At 44.5% G+C, this 18,286-nt stretch overlaps 1 protein-coding gene across 1 annotated transcript; it reads left to right on the top strand.

Moving 5' to 3' along the window:
• Positions 1-1,925: 1,925 nt before the first annotated feature.
• LOC131186633 (methanethiol oxidase-like) lies at positions 1,926-15,880 on the top strand. The gene is made up of 12 exons (XM_058160420.1): positions 1,926-2,038; positions 6,875-6,928; positions 7,135-7,247; positions 8,972-9,157; positions 9,375-9,495; positions 10,569-10,751; positions 11,609-11,787; positions 12,642-12,720; positions 13,199-13,320; positions 13,421-13,513; positions 13,860-13,978; positions 14,346-15,880. The coding sequence occupies exons 1-12, from the start codon at positions 2,035-2,037 to the stop codon at positions 14,506-14,508; spliced, it is 1,416 nt and encodes a 471-aa protein (XP_058016403.1). The 5' UTR covers positions 1,926-2,034; the 3' UTR covers positions 14,509-15,880.
• Positions 15,881-18,286: the final 2,406 nt, after the last annotated feature.

Here is an 18,286-nt window from a genome sequence, read left to right as displayed (position 1 = left end):
CCTATGTGTATTTGCAGACAAGCCACACTTACAAATGGGCTGCCTATTACTAAAAATGGCAAATAGCATTATCCCTCGAGTTGAACCACTGAAGCCCCACAATGTTTTTATGAATCATTGAAGCTGCAGGTTTTTGATATACTGCCTGCTTTCAACAGTTCATCGGCTGGAAGGAGAATGCTATCCACATTTTTAGTAATACACTAAAGCCCGTTCATTAGTAAAAGTTCCAATTTAAATATAAATTACAGTTAAAAATAGAGTTAGAAACAAAATTCTTAAACTCAGAAACTGCCTGTAACTCCTTATGAAAAGGACACAATATTGCAAATGGCTTTAGGAAAAAATAATTTGTACTAAAAAATTACATATTGTATTGTTAAAGTAAATGTGTTTACTTTAGACTGTTTAAAATTTAGCTTCAAAGTTCTATCACATTTTAGTCTGTGATCATCAGACTCTAAGAAAGGAATAGAGAGTCAGGACCATGCAAAGTGAAACAAATTTCAATTTTAATGGATGTCAGTATGCAACCGCCCTCTCTCAAACATTTAGATCAATTTTCTTTTAAAGTATTTTAACTACTAACCAGAGTAACATATTCAAATTAAATATAGTGGGATTCCATAAACTGTGAAAAATACCCTGCTAATGAGCATTTATCTCATACAGAATCATATGACTAATATTTTCTTTCTTCAAAATCTGCCTATTATTGAAACTTAACATACAGCAAAGTGTGTTTTATTATTTCAGTTAAGTTATCATGAACTGGAGAAATGAAGAGCTAACTATCCATCCACCAACAAATAGGAGTTAACCATTTGCCATCTACTCACAAAAAAATATAGTAAATACATTCTAAAGAGTCATTATAAGCAATGCGTAGCTGTGCATTTTTGGCACTATATGGCCTCCAACATACCCTTTGAGGTTTTCCTAAATCAAAAAGCGAGGAACCATTAAGAAAATTTTCCTAGTGACAGGGTTGCCAACCCAGATTGATTTTAACAATTTTTTGTTGGTTTGTACCGATTAGCACAGAAGGGTTCACAAATATAGTGTAAACATAGTGTAAGCTGGCCTGAGTCTTCGGAGAGGGGCGGGATAAAAATGCAAAAAAAAATAATCCTGTTAACTGGAGGAGAATCAGTATAATATACGGTACTTTGGGGGTTGTTAGCATATGCAATTAAAATTACACAGATTTAATAATCTTCATATAATGGTGTGAAACGGGTTTGCTTCAGTTAAACTATCTGTCATTATTTGAGCAGAAAAAAGGAACATCTTAAAAATTCAAAAAGATGCTAAAATCTGCTAATGGCATTAAAAATGTAATCTGTAACATCAACATTCATCATGAAAAGTACTTGGTCTGTTCAAGTTTTTAGAAATCAAACAAAAAGAATTCACTCGGAACTAAACAAAACTGAGCAATTACTCATCTTATTAAACATTTGCTTATTTGGGATTTAATTAACAATAAGCAAGGGAAGAAAGGCATTCCTAAGGGTACTTTCAACTAAAGAGGGACAAAAACCATCTCCAAAGTCCACCGGCAGTTGCTTGACAGGAAAGCAAATGAGCTGCCAGATCTCTGCTGCCTGCCAGTTTCAGGCTTGTGTGGAGCCTGTGCTGGGCGCTGATATACTCTTTGAAACACCACCTCCAGCTAAGAGTTTTCTTTTCTTTGCACCTCCAGCCCAAAAAGGATTTTCTGTCTGAGAAGCTAAAAGATGAGGCAATCAACTATTGACAGGACAAAGAACCAGATCCTTCAAGACAGAAAAAAGAGACAGCTTACAGAATCAAAGGAAACCATTGGATTTTCGTACTGAAAATACAGCCCTCCCCGTCTGGAATTGCTCAGCAGTTTGCAATAGTCCTCCCCCAACACGCCTCTTCTCCACCCACTGAAATACAGAGATATATGTGCCTCCGGAAAAAGTCCTGCCTCTGGTCTGTAGGATCCTCTGCGTTGGTCAGAATTCTTTGGAGGGAAGAGAGCAGGAATAATCCAAGTCCACCACAATGGGTAAGCCAAGCCAAGACAGAGGCCACATTCTCTTACTCAGCTGCAGAAACAGCCACGATTTGTCCTGGGTTTCCTGCGTAGTTCAGGCTTTCCCAATGTAGAAGCTCAGGAACAGATGATGATCATTATTGTAACACTTATGCAAGTTGGGGAAAGCCAGCAATGCAATTTTTTTTTTAATGCAAATAGCCTGACAGGAGGTCACGTATCAACTTTAATACAGGTGTACTTTAAAAGGTGTACCCCAACCCTCAGGGAGTTTAGCTTTTGAGATGCAAAGTGCCAGTGAGATTTCAGAAGTTCTCTTTTAGCAGCAATTCTTTCTTAAGATGGTTTTGGTCTAGGCAAAGTCTCTAAAAATCCCGAATGTCTAAGAGAATCCATTCTTATTGCAATAGGAGACCAATAACTCACACGTGTTTACTTCCAAAGATGTATACTTAGGATTCTACTCTTTGCAACACAGAAAAAAAATATACCTCGGCTTTTATACTATGTTTTTGCACTGTTTGATCCTCTGCATTTATGCTTGGAAGGAAACCCCTATTCTCTTTGGCAAGAACTTTGGCTTAGCATTTACAGTTCTGATTACATTTGAAACAGGTTTATCTGCATTTTGGCATGCCTTTTTTTTTTAATTTTGAAATTTAATTCCTTTACTTCTGATGTCTTGTGTCCTCTAGAATCTCCCAACCAGCATTGTACCCTTGCCCCAAAAATCCCCAGGACAGCTCCTTCGGCAATGGCTAAGCAGTGGCAGAAGAACCCTGTCATTAGCAGGAAAATATATACAATGTCTCTCCAAACACTTTGCATTTTAACTCTCTTAGCTGGGGTCAAAGCAGGTTATGGGAATGGGAGACGCTGGTCTAAAGAACAGCTCTGAATATTATTATTGTATGCAATTCTGTCTTTCTCTCTTAAGAGAGATTGCTTTTTGTATTAGGAAATGCTTCTAGAAGAAGGAAAAAGCAGGAAGCCACTTTCAGAAGTTGGGTGCTCTTCCCAGTCCCAGCACGCCACCAAAAATGTGAATAAGCAAAGGAAACTGCCATAAAAGGTCTTACATGGAAACACCCAGTGAGATCGGCTTTTGAATCAATATAAGATTATGCTGTTTATATAAGCCTTTAGTAAAGAGAAATGAGCATTCAAGCGGAAAGTCATAGAGAGTATAAAGGTGAAAAAAAGGACTTGTTTAAAGTACCCATCTATAGAAGGAGGGAGCGACCGCTGTGCCATCTCTACTCAACCTTTCAATTAACTAGGTGATTTTAGATCCCTGGGTCACCATCAAGAGGAAAAAAGGGAATGGTCAAAGAATTGAAAACCATCCCTGGTGGTGTAATTCAAACCTGTCCTTCCAGATGTTGCCGAACCATTCAAATTAAATGTGCGCCTTCAAGTCAGTTTTAACATCTGGCAACCACCTGGACATGTTCCTGTAGTCCTCTTGGAAATGTTTTCCAAAGTGCTTTGCCATTTTCTTCTTCCTAAGGTGATGAGGGAGCAACCGGCCCAAAATCACCCAGCTGATTTCTTGCCTGAGTAAAGACTAGAACTCACAGTCTCCTGGTTTCCAGCCTGGTCCTTTAAACCCCTTAATCCATCTGGCTCAAACTAACACAGGGTCTTACTGAACATCGACCTGTTGTGTTGGTTTTCATTCATGCTTCTAATTTTCTGAACCTGAGTTTTCCTTTAATTTTGTCAGCTGGCTTGAGAACTTGCTTAGTAGGAAGTGGGTGTATAAGCTGAATAAATAAAACCTGATAACTGAGCTAACCTTGACGTGCCTTATGCAGCAAGAAAGCTTTGTTAATGAATTTAAACAGGGAGGAAAAAATTACCCTGTACTGCTGGTGTTGCTCAAGATGGGTAGAAATTCGGTTTCTAAAAAATTAAAACAAATTTGTTGCCATTGCAACAAAGCCACCCACCCATAAGATGAACTACAGTAGTTCAATTTATGGACTGGAATCCATTTGACCAAGATATAAGTAGTGTAAAGAGGTATGGCAGTCAGTAGATTAACAAACTACATAATGGATATATAATCATATATCAGAAAGTGACAGTTCCTTTGATCCTTTCAGCTTCCATCCAACCCACCCAACAAACTCAATTCTCTACAGCCAAACCCACACATAAATTTGCTTGACTCTCCTAGACAGAGTCATAGCTGAAGGTTTTAAGATGGCATTTTCCAAACTCTGGGATCCACTCAATCAAGTCAAATAAGCCAATTATTAGGACTGCTGTCACTGCAGGATAGACTCGGGAGACCTGCTCTAACTCGGTTTTCAGAGAAATTGATCAGCAACATCTACTTATCTTGCATAAGCTTCGATTAGGAAGTCCATCCAATTTAAAAACCATAATTCACTCGCAGTGCTAGATTAAATTACAGAAATAGAGACACAGAATGCAATGTCTGCAGCTAACTGTCTTCTGGCTACTTTAAAAGTATGGTGGCTGGGTTTATACAATGCATTAAACGATGGCTTGTGTAATTCATAGCTTGTGCAACGAACCTTAATTGACTGGTTTGCAGATGCTAAGCCAAAGCCCAATAAAATACAGGCAACCTTAGCACAATGAACTGTAACTCAACTGATGAAGTTGTTATAAGGATATCTCCATTTGTGGCGGTCGCAATCCATCCTCAAGTACCATAAAGCCATTTGATGTTCATATTTTTTTTCTTTGTCTGTGGTTTAATATGTTACCTATTAATTCAAACAGGCCAATATGGCAAATCATGGCTGTATTGCTCTGTTGCAACAGAATCAACAAAAAAAAAAGTGTGTTAAAGACCCAACAGTTACTTGAAGGCTGCATACTGGGTTTTGCAAGAGGTGGGGGCCCACCCTGATCTCCAGGTGTGCAGAGATAAAGCAGACAATGCAATATAAATAAACCAGTGAGGTAAAATAGGTGTGGTAAAATCTGGGACTAAATGTCCAGCCTCAAGACTGGGACATCAAGCAGCTTCTCCATTAGGTCATAAAGTGACCAGCTTCCCAGGGTCCTTGTGAGTAGAGGCTTGTAGGGAATTTAGAGAGTTAAATCCCAAACACCCAGAAAGCATCACGTGAGGAATGGACCTCTGCAATTGTTTTGCAATTACCCACCAAATGGTCTTTGGGCCAGTCCCACCACTTGCGTGACAGCAGCAGCAACTGGGCAGTTGCCCAAGCAGGCTTATGAAATGTTCATGCTCGGAAATAAAATTTATGACAAGGGAGTGTTCAGCCCTGCACAGCTTCCCTCCGAAGACTGGAAGCATCTGCTGCAAAATTCTTGACTAAGCCAAGAGCCAGAATCTTTCTTTGAGGAAGCCAAATTCAGAAGGTCCCAGTGGAATTGCTCCTCCCTCAAGGCACAACCAGCGTTAAATACGGGACAGGGCGCACAGCTGCAAATCCTGAGCCAAGCTGACCCACATTTCTCCATCCACATGGAAGAGCTGTCCTGAAAAGGGCTACCTCTTTCCCACACTGGTTGCCCCAAAGTCATAGCAGCAGGGCTGAAATGCTCCCAGTTCGGACTGAATCGCGTGATCCGGTAGTGATCATGGGCAATGGTTTGGCGATCCAGTAGCGATGGCGGAGCAAAGCTCCACCCACCCACCCGGGTGTCATTACTTCCAGGTTTTAACCAGGAAGTAATGTGTTTTTTACCTTCTGCTCATGAGCAGGTCTGTGTGTGTAAGTGATGCGTGTATGCACTTGCGAACTGGTAAGGAAGGTAAGTAGATTTCACCCCTGCATAGGAGCCAATGCTGGTGAGGAGCCCAAAGGGTTCTCTTGCTTCGCAAGGACTGATAGACTGTTCATGAACCTGGAGGCTTCACTGGGAGGATTGACTTCAGGATACCTACCATGACTGCCGGAATGAAGTGCAGTTGCAACATCAGCCAAATCACACCTACAGTCAAACACAATTCACACTTACACTGCCACAAGAAAGCTCTGGTCATTGCATATCTCAAAATGGCTTATACATTGGTCTGAATCCTTGCACTAAGTGAACAGGTCAATAAAAGTAACTGTTTCATTGGGGTAGGGCAGGAAATCAGAATAACACTTAAATAATTGCATTTTAACCTACCAATTGCTGGGGTGCTTGAGTTTATCAGGGCCACTGGGGCTTCTCCAGGGAAAACAACGATGCTAATTTCTAACTTGATTCCTAATGAATTATTTCAACCACCTTCCTTGCAGAAAAAGTCAAACTGAGTCAGGAAGACCTGAAGAAGACAAAGTTCATTCTGCATCAAAGCAATGAAAGCTAGGACCAGCTATAAAATCAGGCCATGCTACCCAATTTATTTTACTTAAATAACTTTAATTTTTACAGTGGTGAAATCCAATTTTTTTTTACTACCAGTTCTGTGGGCTTGGCTTGGTGGGCATGGTGTGGCTTGGTGGGCATAACAGGGGAAGGATATTGCAAAATCTCCATTCCCACCCCACTCTGGGGCCAGCCAGAGGTGGTATTTGCCCGTTCTCCAAACTGCTCAAAATTTCCACTACCGGTTCTCCAGAACCTGCTGGATTTCACCCCCGTTTTAATACTCACCACACCTCTGATGTCTCAGCAGGGAAAAGATATCCCTGAAGTCATGAGCACTAGCAACTTGAAGTCTTAAAAGACTCGCAGGAAGCTGAATTCAGCCCTAGAATTCCCTGATCTGAAGCTACCGAGAAATTTATCAGGAAAAGACACAATCAAAGTGACACAGAATTTCAAAAGCCTATCCTGAGCTGATCTGGTTCCATCCCTGCACTCTTGTGTGGTTTTAACTTTCTTCTTGTCCATTTTGAATTGCAGCAAAATGCGGAGAGTGTGGGCCGGGATACAAAACCCCACTGGATGCAATGAAAGGTGAGGGGACACCTGTGTATGTGTGTGTGTGTGTGTGTGTCCTACAATGCAACCACCCTTGGATAATCATTGTGTATCAATATTTGCCTTGCACAGAACCTGGCCCGATTACAGGGAATTCTTGACTTACAATCATCCATTTAGTGATCATTTATATGTTATGTGTAACTCTTCTTTCTGTAACTGATCCACCTTTCTTCCAAAAGGGCCACGGGAAGAGATCGTCTATCTGCCTTGCATCTACCGAAACACGGGAACAAAAAAACCGGATTATTTGGCCACTGTGGATGTGGACCCCAAATCCCATACTTACTGCCAAGTAGGTTTAATTCGGTATCTGGGCTCAAATCTTAAATTCAAAGCCGGTTTATCTTAACAGCAGCTCAATATCCTAATAATGGCAAACGGGACAGCTTTGAGCAAAGTGATTCCCGAGATAGGGAAGGTACTTTGGGATGACTTGATATCTCTAGACGGCACAGGTAGGATGCCTCATTTTTAAAAGCTTAACGGTGGACTTTCTGATTCACAGAGATAAGCTCCTGGTTTTCTCCTTGCTTCGAATGCTGCTTTTCCCTCGTCTTTTAGGAAAAAATATTTTAAATCTTAGAAGGAATCTGAGCGCACCTGGGCTTTTAGATGACTCTCTTTCCATTACGCCTTAGGGGGGGAAAACCCCCAGGATTCTCAAGATTTAACTCCACATTATCAGGAAGAAATTGCTGCCCAATATAGCGAAGTATCCCCAGATACTTTGTGGTTCCTTCAGAAGCTGAGAGTAAATGGTTCTCTTCCCTGCAGTCTGTCGGGAAATCTGAACCCTGCAGTTGCCTTTCTTTGCTGCCTCAAATTCCAATTGGAGAGCGTTTTCTTTCGGATCAAATGCCAATTGCTTTCTTCCTTCTTTCTTGGATCAATCTGGGGGTAGCAGCCCCTCGGGATTTATGCAGGACAACTGGCCCAGCAGTTGTCAAACTCGGGCAGCTGCTCAAATCTTAAAACTACGGATTTTTCTTGCAGATGACACTTTTCGTGGTTATTTCAATGATATCTGACATCCTGCGTTCTTCATTGACACACCGTGCAAACCCATTTCATAATCATCACTTTTATCTTTATGTGGGGGGGAGATAACCCGAAGTTCTGCATTCCGAAAAACGTTGGCTAATAATAATGGCCCAAAAGACCAACAACCCCTTTTCAAACAATTTAGAAATCGGAAAGCAGCGGTGTGTGTGTGTGTGTGTGTGTTCCTGCATGATTTGGGACCTGAATAATGCAGGGTTGCAAAAGAAAAATGTCCACAAGACACCCATCCCCACCCACCCTCCACTGCCCAGCGACATGTCCTTCCAGCAAATCACGTGCTTAAATTGCTTGTTTGCCTCTGTGTGTGTGAGAGAGAGAGAGCTGATTCACTTCAAGTCTTGTTTCTCAGTGTAAAGCTGGGGTCTCCAATCTTGGCAACTTTAAGACTTACGGACTTCAATTCAAGGGTGAAATGCTCCTGGTTCGGCGCACTGGTAGCAATGACAGCTCGAGGCTCCGCCCACCCTCCCGGTCATTGTTACTTCCTGGTTAAAAACCTGTTTTTTACCCTCTGCGCACGTGCAGAAGGGTTTGCGCATGCACAGAGGGTCAGCCTATGCGCACGGGGCATGTGCACTTCCAAACCGGTAGAGAAGGTAAGTCGATTTCACCCCTGCTTCAACTCCCAGAATTCTTCAGCCAGCACTTCAAGTCCACAAGTCTTAAAAAGTTGCCAAGGTTGGAGACCCAAGGGGTTGCTTAAAATAATCTAGGGGCTGGGGAGAGAAGAATAAAGAGGCAGAGCATTGCAAGACATTAAGTTAAGACGAGAAATAACAGAAGTCGACTTTAGAACTGAACTCTCTTTGGGCTACGTGAGACCACACTTGGAATTCTGCATCCAGTTTTGGTCGCCGAAATATTAAAAAAGACTCTAGAAAGAGTGCAGGGGAAGGGACCCAAGCTCTTTGAGGCCCTGTCCAAAGGTCCCAAGTGGGCTCTGCCACCCCACAGGTCATCCACCGCCTGCCAATGCCCAACGTCAACGATGAGCTGCACCATTCCGGCTGGAACGCCTGTAGCAGCTGCTTCGGGGACACCACCAAGAAGCGCAACCGTCTCATACTTCCCAGCCTGATCTCGTCCCGGATTTACGTGATCGACACCGGCACCAACCTGAGGGCCCCTAGGATCCACAAGGTACATGCCAGGCCTGGCTGGTGCTGAGGGGGCCCCTCCAAAGGGGGGCTTCACAGAACCATCTTCCGTTTCTTCCCTTCGCAAGCTTCTTTCGCCCTCAGGACTGACACGTCCCGTTTCTCACACTGTGCAAAGCTTGGATGGTGAGGGGGCTGGGCGTAACTCTCCGTGGTCCATCTGCCCACCCTCACCTCCTCGGCATAATCTTGCATTGCAGGTTGTCGAGCCCATTGATGTCTATTGGAAGTGCAACTTGGCAAATCCTCACACCACACATTGCCTGGGGAATGGCGAAATCATGATTAGCACCATGGCTGACCCTTCCGGCAATGGAAAAGGTATGTCTTTTTAATGTTTCTTTTTTTTTTAATTCTGCCTTTATAATTTTCATAAATAACCCAAGGTGGCTAACATATGTAATACTCTTTGTGTGTCCAATCACACTTGGATAATAAAGTATTCTGGATTAACAGAGTTGAAAGGGACACTGTAGGTCATCCAGTCGAAGCCCCTGCCCAAACAGGAGACCCTACACCAGGGGTGAAGTGCTCCCGGATCAGACCAGATCGTGTGATCCGGTAGCGATTGTGGCCAGTAGTTCAGTGATCTAGTAATAATGGCGGAGCAAAGCTCCGCCCACCCATCCAGATGTCATTACTTCCTGGTTTACACCCTTTCTGGTCTGTTCTATTCTTGTTTTATTCTTATTCTATTTATTCCATTCCATTCCATTCTTGTTTTATTCCTCTTCTCTTCCTTTGCCTTCCTATTTTCCTCACAACAACAACCCTGTGAGGTGGGTAGGGCAGAGAGAGAGGAGGGGCTGGCCTAAAGCCACCCAGCCTGAGAAAGTTTTTGCAGGAGGTGTTTTTAGCCAGACAAAGGATAAAGCTGAATTCTCTGCAGCAGAGACAGATGATCCCATTAGAAGCGACGGTCTGAACTCAGGGAGCAGCCTCCCTACCTGAGAATACTTGAGTGAGAGAAATCAGATGGAGATATTTTGTCTCAGCTTTTTTGCAATCTCTCTGCAACCTCTGAATGGCCCTTGGAGGAACTGTAACGTCCGTTCGCCCGCTGTTCCGAGAACGCAGAAAGAATTTCTGTTCATTTAATGCAATCTTGAATGCAGTGGTGAAATCTGGTCAGATCTATCCGGCTCACACGAACCGGTAGGGCCGGTAGCAGGAGGCTCCGCCCACCTGCCGGGACATCATTATATCCCGTTTTTGACCCTCTGCGCATGCACAGAAGAGGCGCGTGCGCTCACATTTCCGAACCAGTAGCGAAGGTAAGTGCATTTCACCCCGGCTTGAGTGCTAATATCAATATGTTAATAGAAAGTCACCTTGTGGTGAGATGGGCAGCAAGCAAATGTAACAAATAAATAGCATTTCGTCTTCCCTTGCAGGGGGTTTTGTACTGCTGGACGGAGAGACCTTTGAGGTGAAGGGCAACTGGGAAAAAGGCTCCAAAGTCCCACCGTTTGGCTACGATTTCTGGTACCAGCCTAGGCACAACGTCTTGATGAGCACCGAGTGGGGAGCGCCCAAGTGCTTTGCCAATGGGTTTAACCCAGCAGATTTGGAGAAGGGTGAGAGAACAGGTCCTTGATGTCATTGCTTCCAAGAGGCAGGAACTCTTCCAGTAGTTCCACAGGCACCAGGGTATCCTCAGATCTGAAGCCAACCAAGCTATTGGGTCAAGGAGAACCTGGTTGTAAGCATCTTCCATGGTCCAGAAGACGGAGCTGAGGTCCAGAATTAAAGGACTGGAGAAGAAAGAGGCAAAGCTAGGCAGGAATTTAAGTCTGAGGGCCAATGAGAGTCAAGGCAGCATCTCTTCCGACCACTGAGGAGATACTTAGAGGAGGAGCCTTGATGGGGCCTTGTAGGCAAAGATGGGTCACACGGCAGCCAAGGAGCTACTGAAGGGAGGAGGCCAATTTCTCAACAAGTTGGATTAAGTCATTAGCTCTTTAGTGGTGAGGTCCAATTCACATTTGTATGAGATCTAGAGGAAATTCTCTGTATGTGCACGCACATGGTTGTGGAATTACACAGGCCAGTTTCTGAATCTGGCTCAAACACATATTATCTACTAGGAATGAGTGGAGAAAGAAAACTTACCAATAAAGGAGAATATTCGTAGCTCTGGATTGAAACGAAGGCTCCTTGGTGCTCTCTGAGCTTGGTTGTTTTCTTGCAGACATTTCACGACCCAACTAGGTAACATCATCTGGGTTAGTAGGGTTTGCTACAAACGCTTCTTCTAGCTCCGATTATGTTTCCTAGCTGGGTCATGAACCGTCTGCAGGAAAACAGCCAAGCTCAGAGAGCACCAAGGACCCCGCAAAGAAAACATACTACTAACCAAACCCCATTCTCCCTCCTTTCTCGAAATAATCTTCTTTGCTTCTCTCACACCCACTTCCACTGTGGGTTCCTGTAGGCTGCTATGGTGGAAACATCAACATCTGGGACTGGACCACCCATGAATTTATCCAGACAATCGATGTGGGCAAGAACTCCATTCCGCTGGAGATCCGATTCCTCCACGACCCGGATGCGGCCGAGGGGTACATCGGCTGCGCTCTCAGCAGTGCCGTCCACCGTTTCTACAAGACCCCGGTAAACAAAAACAAACAAACAAAAAGGAATAATTACGGCAAATTAGAGTGAAGAGCCATCTCTGGGAAAAGCCCGTAGCTGACACAGCCAACATCCCAGAACCTTCGAAGGTGTGGTAGGCCCTCTGGAATTTTTAGGGTCCTGGGAACTACTGGCTGTTAAACAGTCCAGGCGCATTTCCCCCCCCCATTTTTTGTATTTTTGGAGGGTTTTTCTTTGTACTTCGGAATGCAGAAAGGCGACCTCAAAATGCTTCCTAGCTAACTAACATCTTCCTTCGAGGCAAACGTGACTTCCAAAGACGTCCAAGGAGCTTCTTAGCAGCATATGCCTTTTTCTGGGACTTTTTTTTTTTTTAATTCTCCATTTTGGCCTCTAGCCTTAGGATTTTGGGATGGTACCTCATCCAAGCACTCAACAGGTATGACTTCCCTGAGGTCAGCCAAGGTCAAGTTGGTGCCACAACTGGGCCACTCAAATTCCATCGTATCGCCAATAGGAGTTCCTGAGTGACAGATTACCAAGGCGTGCCACCCGGCCACAAATTCACCCCTCCCAGTCCTTTCCTTGCGTCACCAAACATCGACTGACAAATCATGTAAAAGAAATCAGATAAATATGCCTCTCCGCTTAGTTTTTGCTCTGGCATGCAGTGCCCGGAGTTGCAAGAGCAGTAATTAATAAATATAATGAGTAAATAATTATCTCTAACCTGCCCCTTTGCAAGTGGTTCCTAGGCATGGTCTAAAACAGAACTGCCAACTAACCAGACCTGAAGGCAGAGGTGCCTCTGCGGGTTCGGCTACACCAAGGGTAACTCCTCCCCTTCTGGCTGTTTTTTTCCCCTCCTTCAGGAAGGAACCTGGGTAGCAGAGAAGGTGATTCAAATTCCCAACAAGAAGGTCGAAGGATGGCTTCTCCCGGAAATGCCAGGCTAGTCCAATGAGCTTTATATTGATAAGTTTTCGTAATTGATCCGAGTTGTGTTCCTCCACCAATAACAACTTTAGAAGTCTTGCTTTGGAGCTAAATTTAAACTCTAGCTAGATAGAAACTTCCAGCATCTCATCTCCAAGCCAGGAGAGGTTCCCGTTCTTTAATTTACTCCTTTGATCATTGATTAGAGGATTCAGGGGAAGCCATGACCTTAGCAAGGTTCCATATTCGTTTACAAGAAAACGGATTTTGTAGTGGTGGCTACAGAAGAAATATGGACTCGTTGCGTAAAGGCCGTAAACGTCTCAGCCGTGACTTTCAACTTTACGCAACCAACTAGGTGGTCTTTACGCAACGAGTCCATATTTCTGTCAGATATTTGCAAATCTGCTCCTGGCCCAGCTGGGAATTTGGAGACGACACTGGTTCCTCCTGGAACTTGCTGCCTTCCTGTTAACATGAAGCTCTCCTGTAGGCCTGATCACCGATATCCTGATCTCCCTGGATGACCGCTTTCTCTACTTCAGCAACTGGCTTCACGGAGATATCCGTCAATACGACATTTACAACCGTCGGAAGCCCAAGTTGGTGGGACAGGTAGACCCCGGGGCAGGGGAGGGGTGCATGGCTGCCGGGAGTTGCTGACTCTGCAGGTGATGTGGAACATCCTCACCCAGCCATGTCTCTGCCCATACAGGTGTTTCTGGGAGGCAGCATTGTCAAAGGGGGTCCTGTCAAAGTGATCGATGACCCAGAACTGGACTGCCAGCCGGATCCATTCGTCATCAAGGTGGGTCCTCCCCACCCTGGATTATTGTTACTTTTTTTTTCTTTGTTAGGTCACTGTTTTAATTGCCTTCCAGAGGACCTTTCTATCACCCTCCATTTCATTTTCACAATGGTGCAAGGGACGTTAAGCTCTGTAGGAAATTTCACGGCCAAACCATCTTCATAGAACACAGAATAACCGGGTTGGGAAGGGACCTCGAAGGTCTTCTAGTCCAGGGGTGTCCAAACTTGGCAACTTTAAGGCTTGTGGACTTCAGCTCCCAGAATCCCCAAGGCCAGCACGGGGAGTTCTGCCTCTGCTTCTTGTCTCCCAAGTTAGGTCACGCCCGTTTTCTCGTCCTTCACAGGGCAAGAGAGTTCAAGGTGCCCCCCAGATGATCCAGTTGAGCCTGGACGGAAAACGGCTGTATGTCAGCACCTCTCTCTACAGCGGATGGGATAAGCAGTTCTACCCAGACATGGTCAAGTAAGACGGCTTTTCCTTCGCTTTTTTCCTTTGTTCATTAAAAGTAGAAACAAAGCTGGGTCTTGAGACAAGTTCCTCGGAAGATCCGCAAGCAGAAATAAATCTGGAAGTTGCGTGGTGCAGTTTTCATTGGTTGCTAGAATTGTTAGGCCTCAATTCGCCGTTTGCGTGGAATTTAAAACAACACTTTAAATAAATTAAAAGGCATTTCTTCTTTCAGCCTAGCCTAGGGAGTTACGTTGGTGTGCCTGTAGCGTCGACTTCCGGAGTAGGGAGAATCCGTCCATCTTCGAGTTTCGTAACTGTAGTTGTCCTCAGAAACAGCATGGTAAAATTCTATTTTATCTTCTTTTTTTCCCCTCCCCAGGGAAGGCTCTGTCATGTTGCAAATCGATGTGGACAGCAAGAAAGGAGGCTTGGAAGTGAACAAAAAGTTCTTAGTGGATTTCGGGAAAGAGCCAAATGGGCCAGCGCTGGCCCACGAGATCCGCTATCCGGGCGGCGACACCACCTCTGATATCTGGATCTAACTATCTCCCCGGCTTCAAACTGTCTGTCATGCTAGCAAAAGTTTTTTCCTTGAAATGCTACTTCTTCCTCGTCTGCTTGTGTGTGCGGTTCCCTCTGGATGGGATATTCCTTGTTCTGCCACAAGAGGCCGCTCACACCCACTTCATCCGCTTTGCTGTCACCAGGCCTGAACCCCAGGACTTTTGATACAAGATTTTAAGCATCTCCATGTTCCCAACCAGGGAATTGCACATTTTTACCCAGAAGGAAATATTTTAGGCAATAATTGTCCCCACAATTTTCTCAGGGAAGGCATGGGAGCAGAAAACCCACATTTTTCTATCTTGAGACTCCTGTAGCTGAGGCATCCCTCAAGATGCTGTGGGATGAACAAAGCAAATGATTTGATTGCTTGTGTGCAAGTAGTCCTCAACTTACGACCACGATGGGGGACCAGAATTTTCATTGCTAAGCAAGGCACTTGTGAAGTGAGTCGCACCTTTTTTTTGTCATGGTGGCTAAATAAAATCACTGCAGTTATTCAGTCAATCATGACACGAGTCTGACTTCCTCCATTGACTCTGCTTGTTGGAAGCTGGCACAAATACTGATCACATGACCCAGGAGGCTGCGACTGTCATAATTTCATGCTGGTTGCCCAGTGCCCAAATTTTGATCACGTGACCGTGGGGCTACAACGGTCGTAAGTGTGAGGATCTGTCATAAGTCTCTTTTCAGCGCTGTTGTAACTTTGAACGATCATTAAGCAAATGGCTGTAAGTCGAGCATTAGCTGTATTTGGAGAAATACAAACTCATCCTGTGGGGGTTTTTTTGGCAAATGTCAAAAATCTTTTGATTCAGAAATCGTGGAATACAGAGTTGTGTGTGATTTAATGAGCAACAGAGCCATTCTTGGAACGTCTTAGCGTTACCTCTAGCACGATGCTTCAGAAATAGACGAATACATTTCTTTACCTTTGCTACTCGCTGTTCTTTTAAAAAAAATAAATAATATTTCAAGACCAAAGGGTTTCTCGCCTACGCAGATTTCTTCTCTCCAATCTGACTGTGGGCTAACCACTAAGATCCACCCGCCACCATCATGAGCCCTCAGTGGCTGCTCCTTCAGTCATAACATTAAGGGCAGGTGGCAAAGGAGCGTTTCTCATAAAATGTGTGAGGCTGAAACCTGAATGTCTGTAGCCCAGAGCTCCAGGGCTCCCGGCGGTGTTCACACTTTCGTTTTCAGCTCTGAAATATCTAGCCCTTTAATCTACGGAGAAGAAAACACACAGCCAAAGAAGCAGTAATTGCCCTCCGAACCCTTCATAGTTTGGTTCCACCTTCAGTAGCTTAACAAGCCTTTATTTGATAAATGGTTGGAACTCCTGATTGTGCGAGACTGCCTTTTGTGTTAAAAAGTATCACACCCGATAACCGTCGTCTGACTGGGTTTCCTCCACGGAACCTGAATCAAACTTCAAACGGCCCAAGTCCGTAGAACATGAAGGTTGAAGAAAGGGCTTTGGAGATCACCTAGACTAACCCCCCCTTGTCCGTGCGGGAATGCAGAGAGATCAGATGCCTTTCTCCCGCATTCGGGACGATGCTTACCTGAAGGTCTCATGAATGTGTATGGCTACAGGTCCACTTTCTATCAAATCCCTAAAAAATGTAAGAGAGGGCAGATGGGTAAAATCTTACGGAGAGCAGGAGGAGGCAAGAAAGTTTTAAAAGTTGTGAAACTTCTGGCTAAGAAGGGAGAGCTGAACGAAAGAGATTGAAAGAGGGAAGATGGGAGGGAGGTAAGACCCAGTTAATCGTTTCTGAAATTCCAAAAGCGGAGTCATCAAAGGACACCAGTTGACTGGCACTCAGCATCAGGAAGAGCTTAGCAGGCGTAATTTATGTGTGATTGACATGACTCCAGAGGAGTTGGGCTTTTCAGAAGGATCAGATGAATCAACAAACGAGATGCAGGCTGGAGGATCAATTGCCTATCTCAGGCTGTAAAGGTTAGGCGGCAAGGGTCTGAACTAGCAAGATAAATTTTGGATAGAATAGTAATAGAATTGGAAGGGACTTTGGAGGTCTTCTAGTCCAACCCCCTCTTGAGCAGGAGACCCTAGGGCCTAGACCATTTCAGATAAACGATGGTCCAATCTCTTCCTGAAAGCCTCCAGTGATGGAGCACCCACAACTTCTGGAGACAAGCCATTCCACTGATTTAATTGTTCTCACTTCAAGAAATTTCTCCTTAGTTCTAGGTTGCTTCTCTCCTTGGTTAGTTTCCATCCATTGTTTCTCGTCTTGACTTTTGGTGCTTTGGAAAATAGTTTGACCTCCTCATTTTGTAGGAGCCCCTCAAATATTGGACCACTTCTATCAGGTCTCCCCTAGTCCTTTTCATATTAAGGTAAAGGTAAAGATTCCCCTCGCACTTATGGGCTAATTGTTCCCGACTCTAGGGAACAATGGTGCTCATCTCCCTTTCAAAGCCAAAGAGCCAGTGCTGTCCGAAGACGTCTCCATAGCCATATGGCCAGCATGACTAAATGCCAAAGGCACATGGAACACTGTTACCTTCACACCAAAGGTGGTCCCTATTTTTCTACTTGCATTTTTTACCTGCTTTCGAACTGCTAGGTTGGCAGAAGCTGGGACAAGTAACAGGAGCTCACCCCGTTACGCGGCACTAGGGATTTGAACTGCTGAACTGCCGACCTTTTGATCGACAAGCTCAGCGTCTTAGCCACCACGTCCCTATATCCTTTTCATATTAGACAGACACAATTCCTGTAATCGTTCTCTGTATGTTTTAGCCTCCAGCCCCCTAATCATTTTTGTTGCTCTTCTCTGCACTCTTTCCAGAGTCTCAACATCTTTTTTTTTACATTGTGGTGACCAGAACTGGATGTGATAGTCTAAATTTAGTTTTATCATTCTCTCTTCTCTCTCGGACCTATTTTACCAATCTCTCTGCACAAGATGTCCACCTCTTTTGTTCTCTGGGGGGGGAGGGCAGCATCTGCTTACCATACGCAGTTTGAAACTGGGTCTGGGGTCCAAAGCACAAGGTTAGTGCTTCAAGCCAGAGAGGAATTCTCACAGATAAAAGAGCCTACATTTCAATTCACCGGAATCGCGCCGAGACGTCGGTCTGCTTTTGCCTGCTGGGCTCCAATTAACTGTGATTGTTCCAGTGGCGGCATCCAAATTTTTTTACCACCAGTTCTATGGGTGTGGCTTGGTGGGCGTGGCAGGGGAAGGATATTGCAAAATCTCCATTCCCACCCTACTCCGGGGCCAGCCAGAGGTGGTATTTGCCAGTTCTCCAAACTGCTAAAAATTTCCGCTACCGGTTCTCTAGAACCTGTCAGAACCTGCTGGATTTCACCCCTGTTCTAATCCAAGTGACCAGCCATCAAAACCAGACAGGGCTCGTTTCGACAAACTTTCCTTCCCATCGAAGTGTATTTTTAGGTTAGAGAGGGTCATCTCTTCACCAGCTGAAGGTTGACATCTGGGGGTGGAAGAGCTCCCAAAGAAAGCTGAGGAGATAAATTTTGTACCATAGTTAAGGAACTGGGTTACACTCTGAAGCCTAAATCTAATGGTGGTGGGTTCCTTTGTTAACCTATGAACTGAATAAAATATCATCCCAATACAAACAGAAGACTGGCTAACAAGCAAATGGTTGCATCCACTCTCTTGTTTAGATTTCGACGTTGCAGGATATTCTTTTCGTTTTAGTGGGCGCAGAGATGCTCAATCGGGTAACATCAATCGCTGTAAT

The sequence above is a fragment of the Ahaetulla prasina genome, chromosome 17 (assembly GCF_028640845.1).
Source record: "Ahaetulla prasina isolate Xishuangbanna chromosome 17, ASM2864084v1, whole genome shotgun sequence".
Taxonomy (NCBI): domain Eukaryota; kingdom Metazoa; phylum Chordata; class Lepidosauria; order Squamata; family Colubridae; genus Ahaetulla; species Ahaetulla prasina.
This window is presented reverse-complemented; position numbering and strand designations above follow the sequence as displayed.

Coding starts and splice junctions, on each gene's coding strand:
- LOC131186633 (XM_058160420.1), top strand. Junction 9,158..9,374: donor GGGCCCCTAGGATCCACAAG/GTACATGCCAGG, acceptor CTTGCATTGCAG/GTTGTCGAGCCCATTGATGT. Junction 9,496..10,568: donor CCCTTCCGGCAATGGAAAAG/GTATGTCTTTTT, acceptor CTTCCCTTGCAG/GGGGTTTTGTACTGCTGGAC.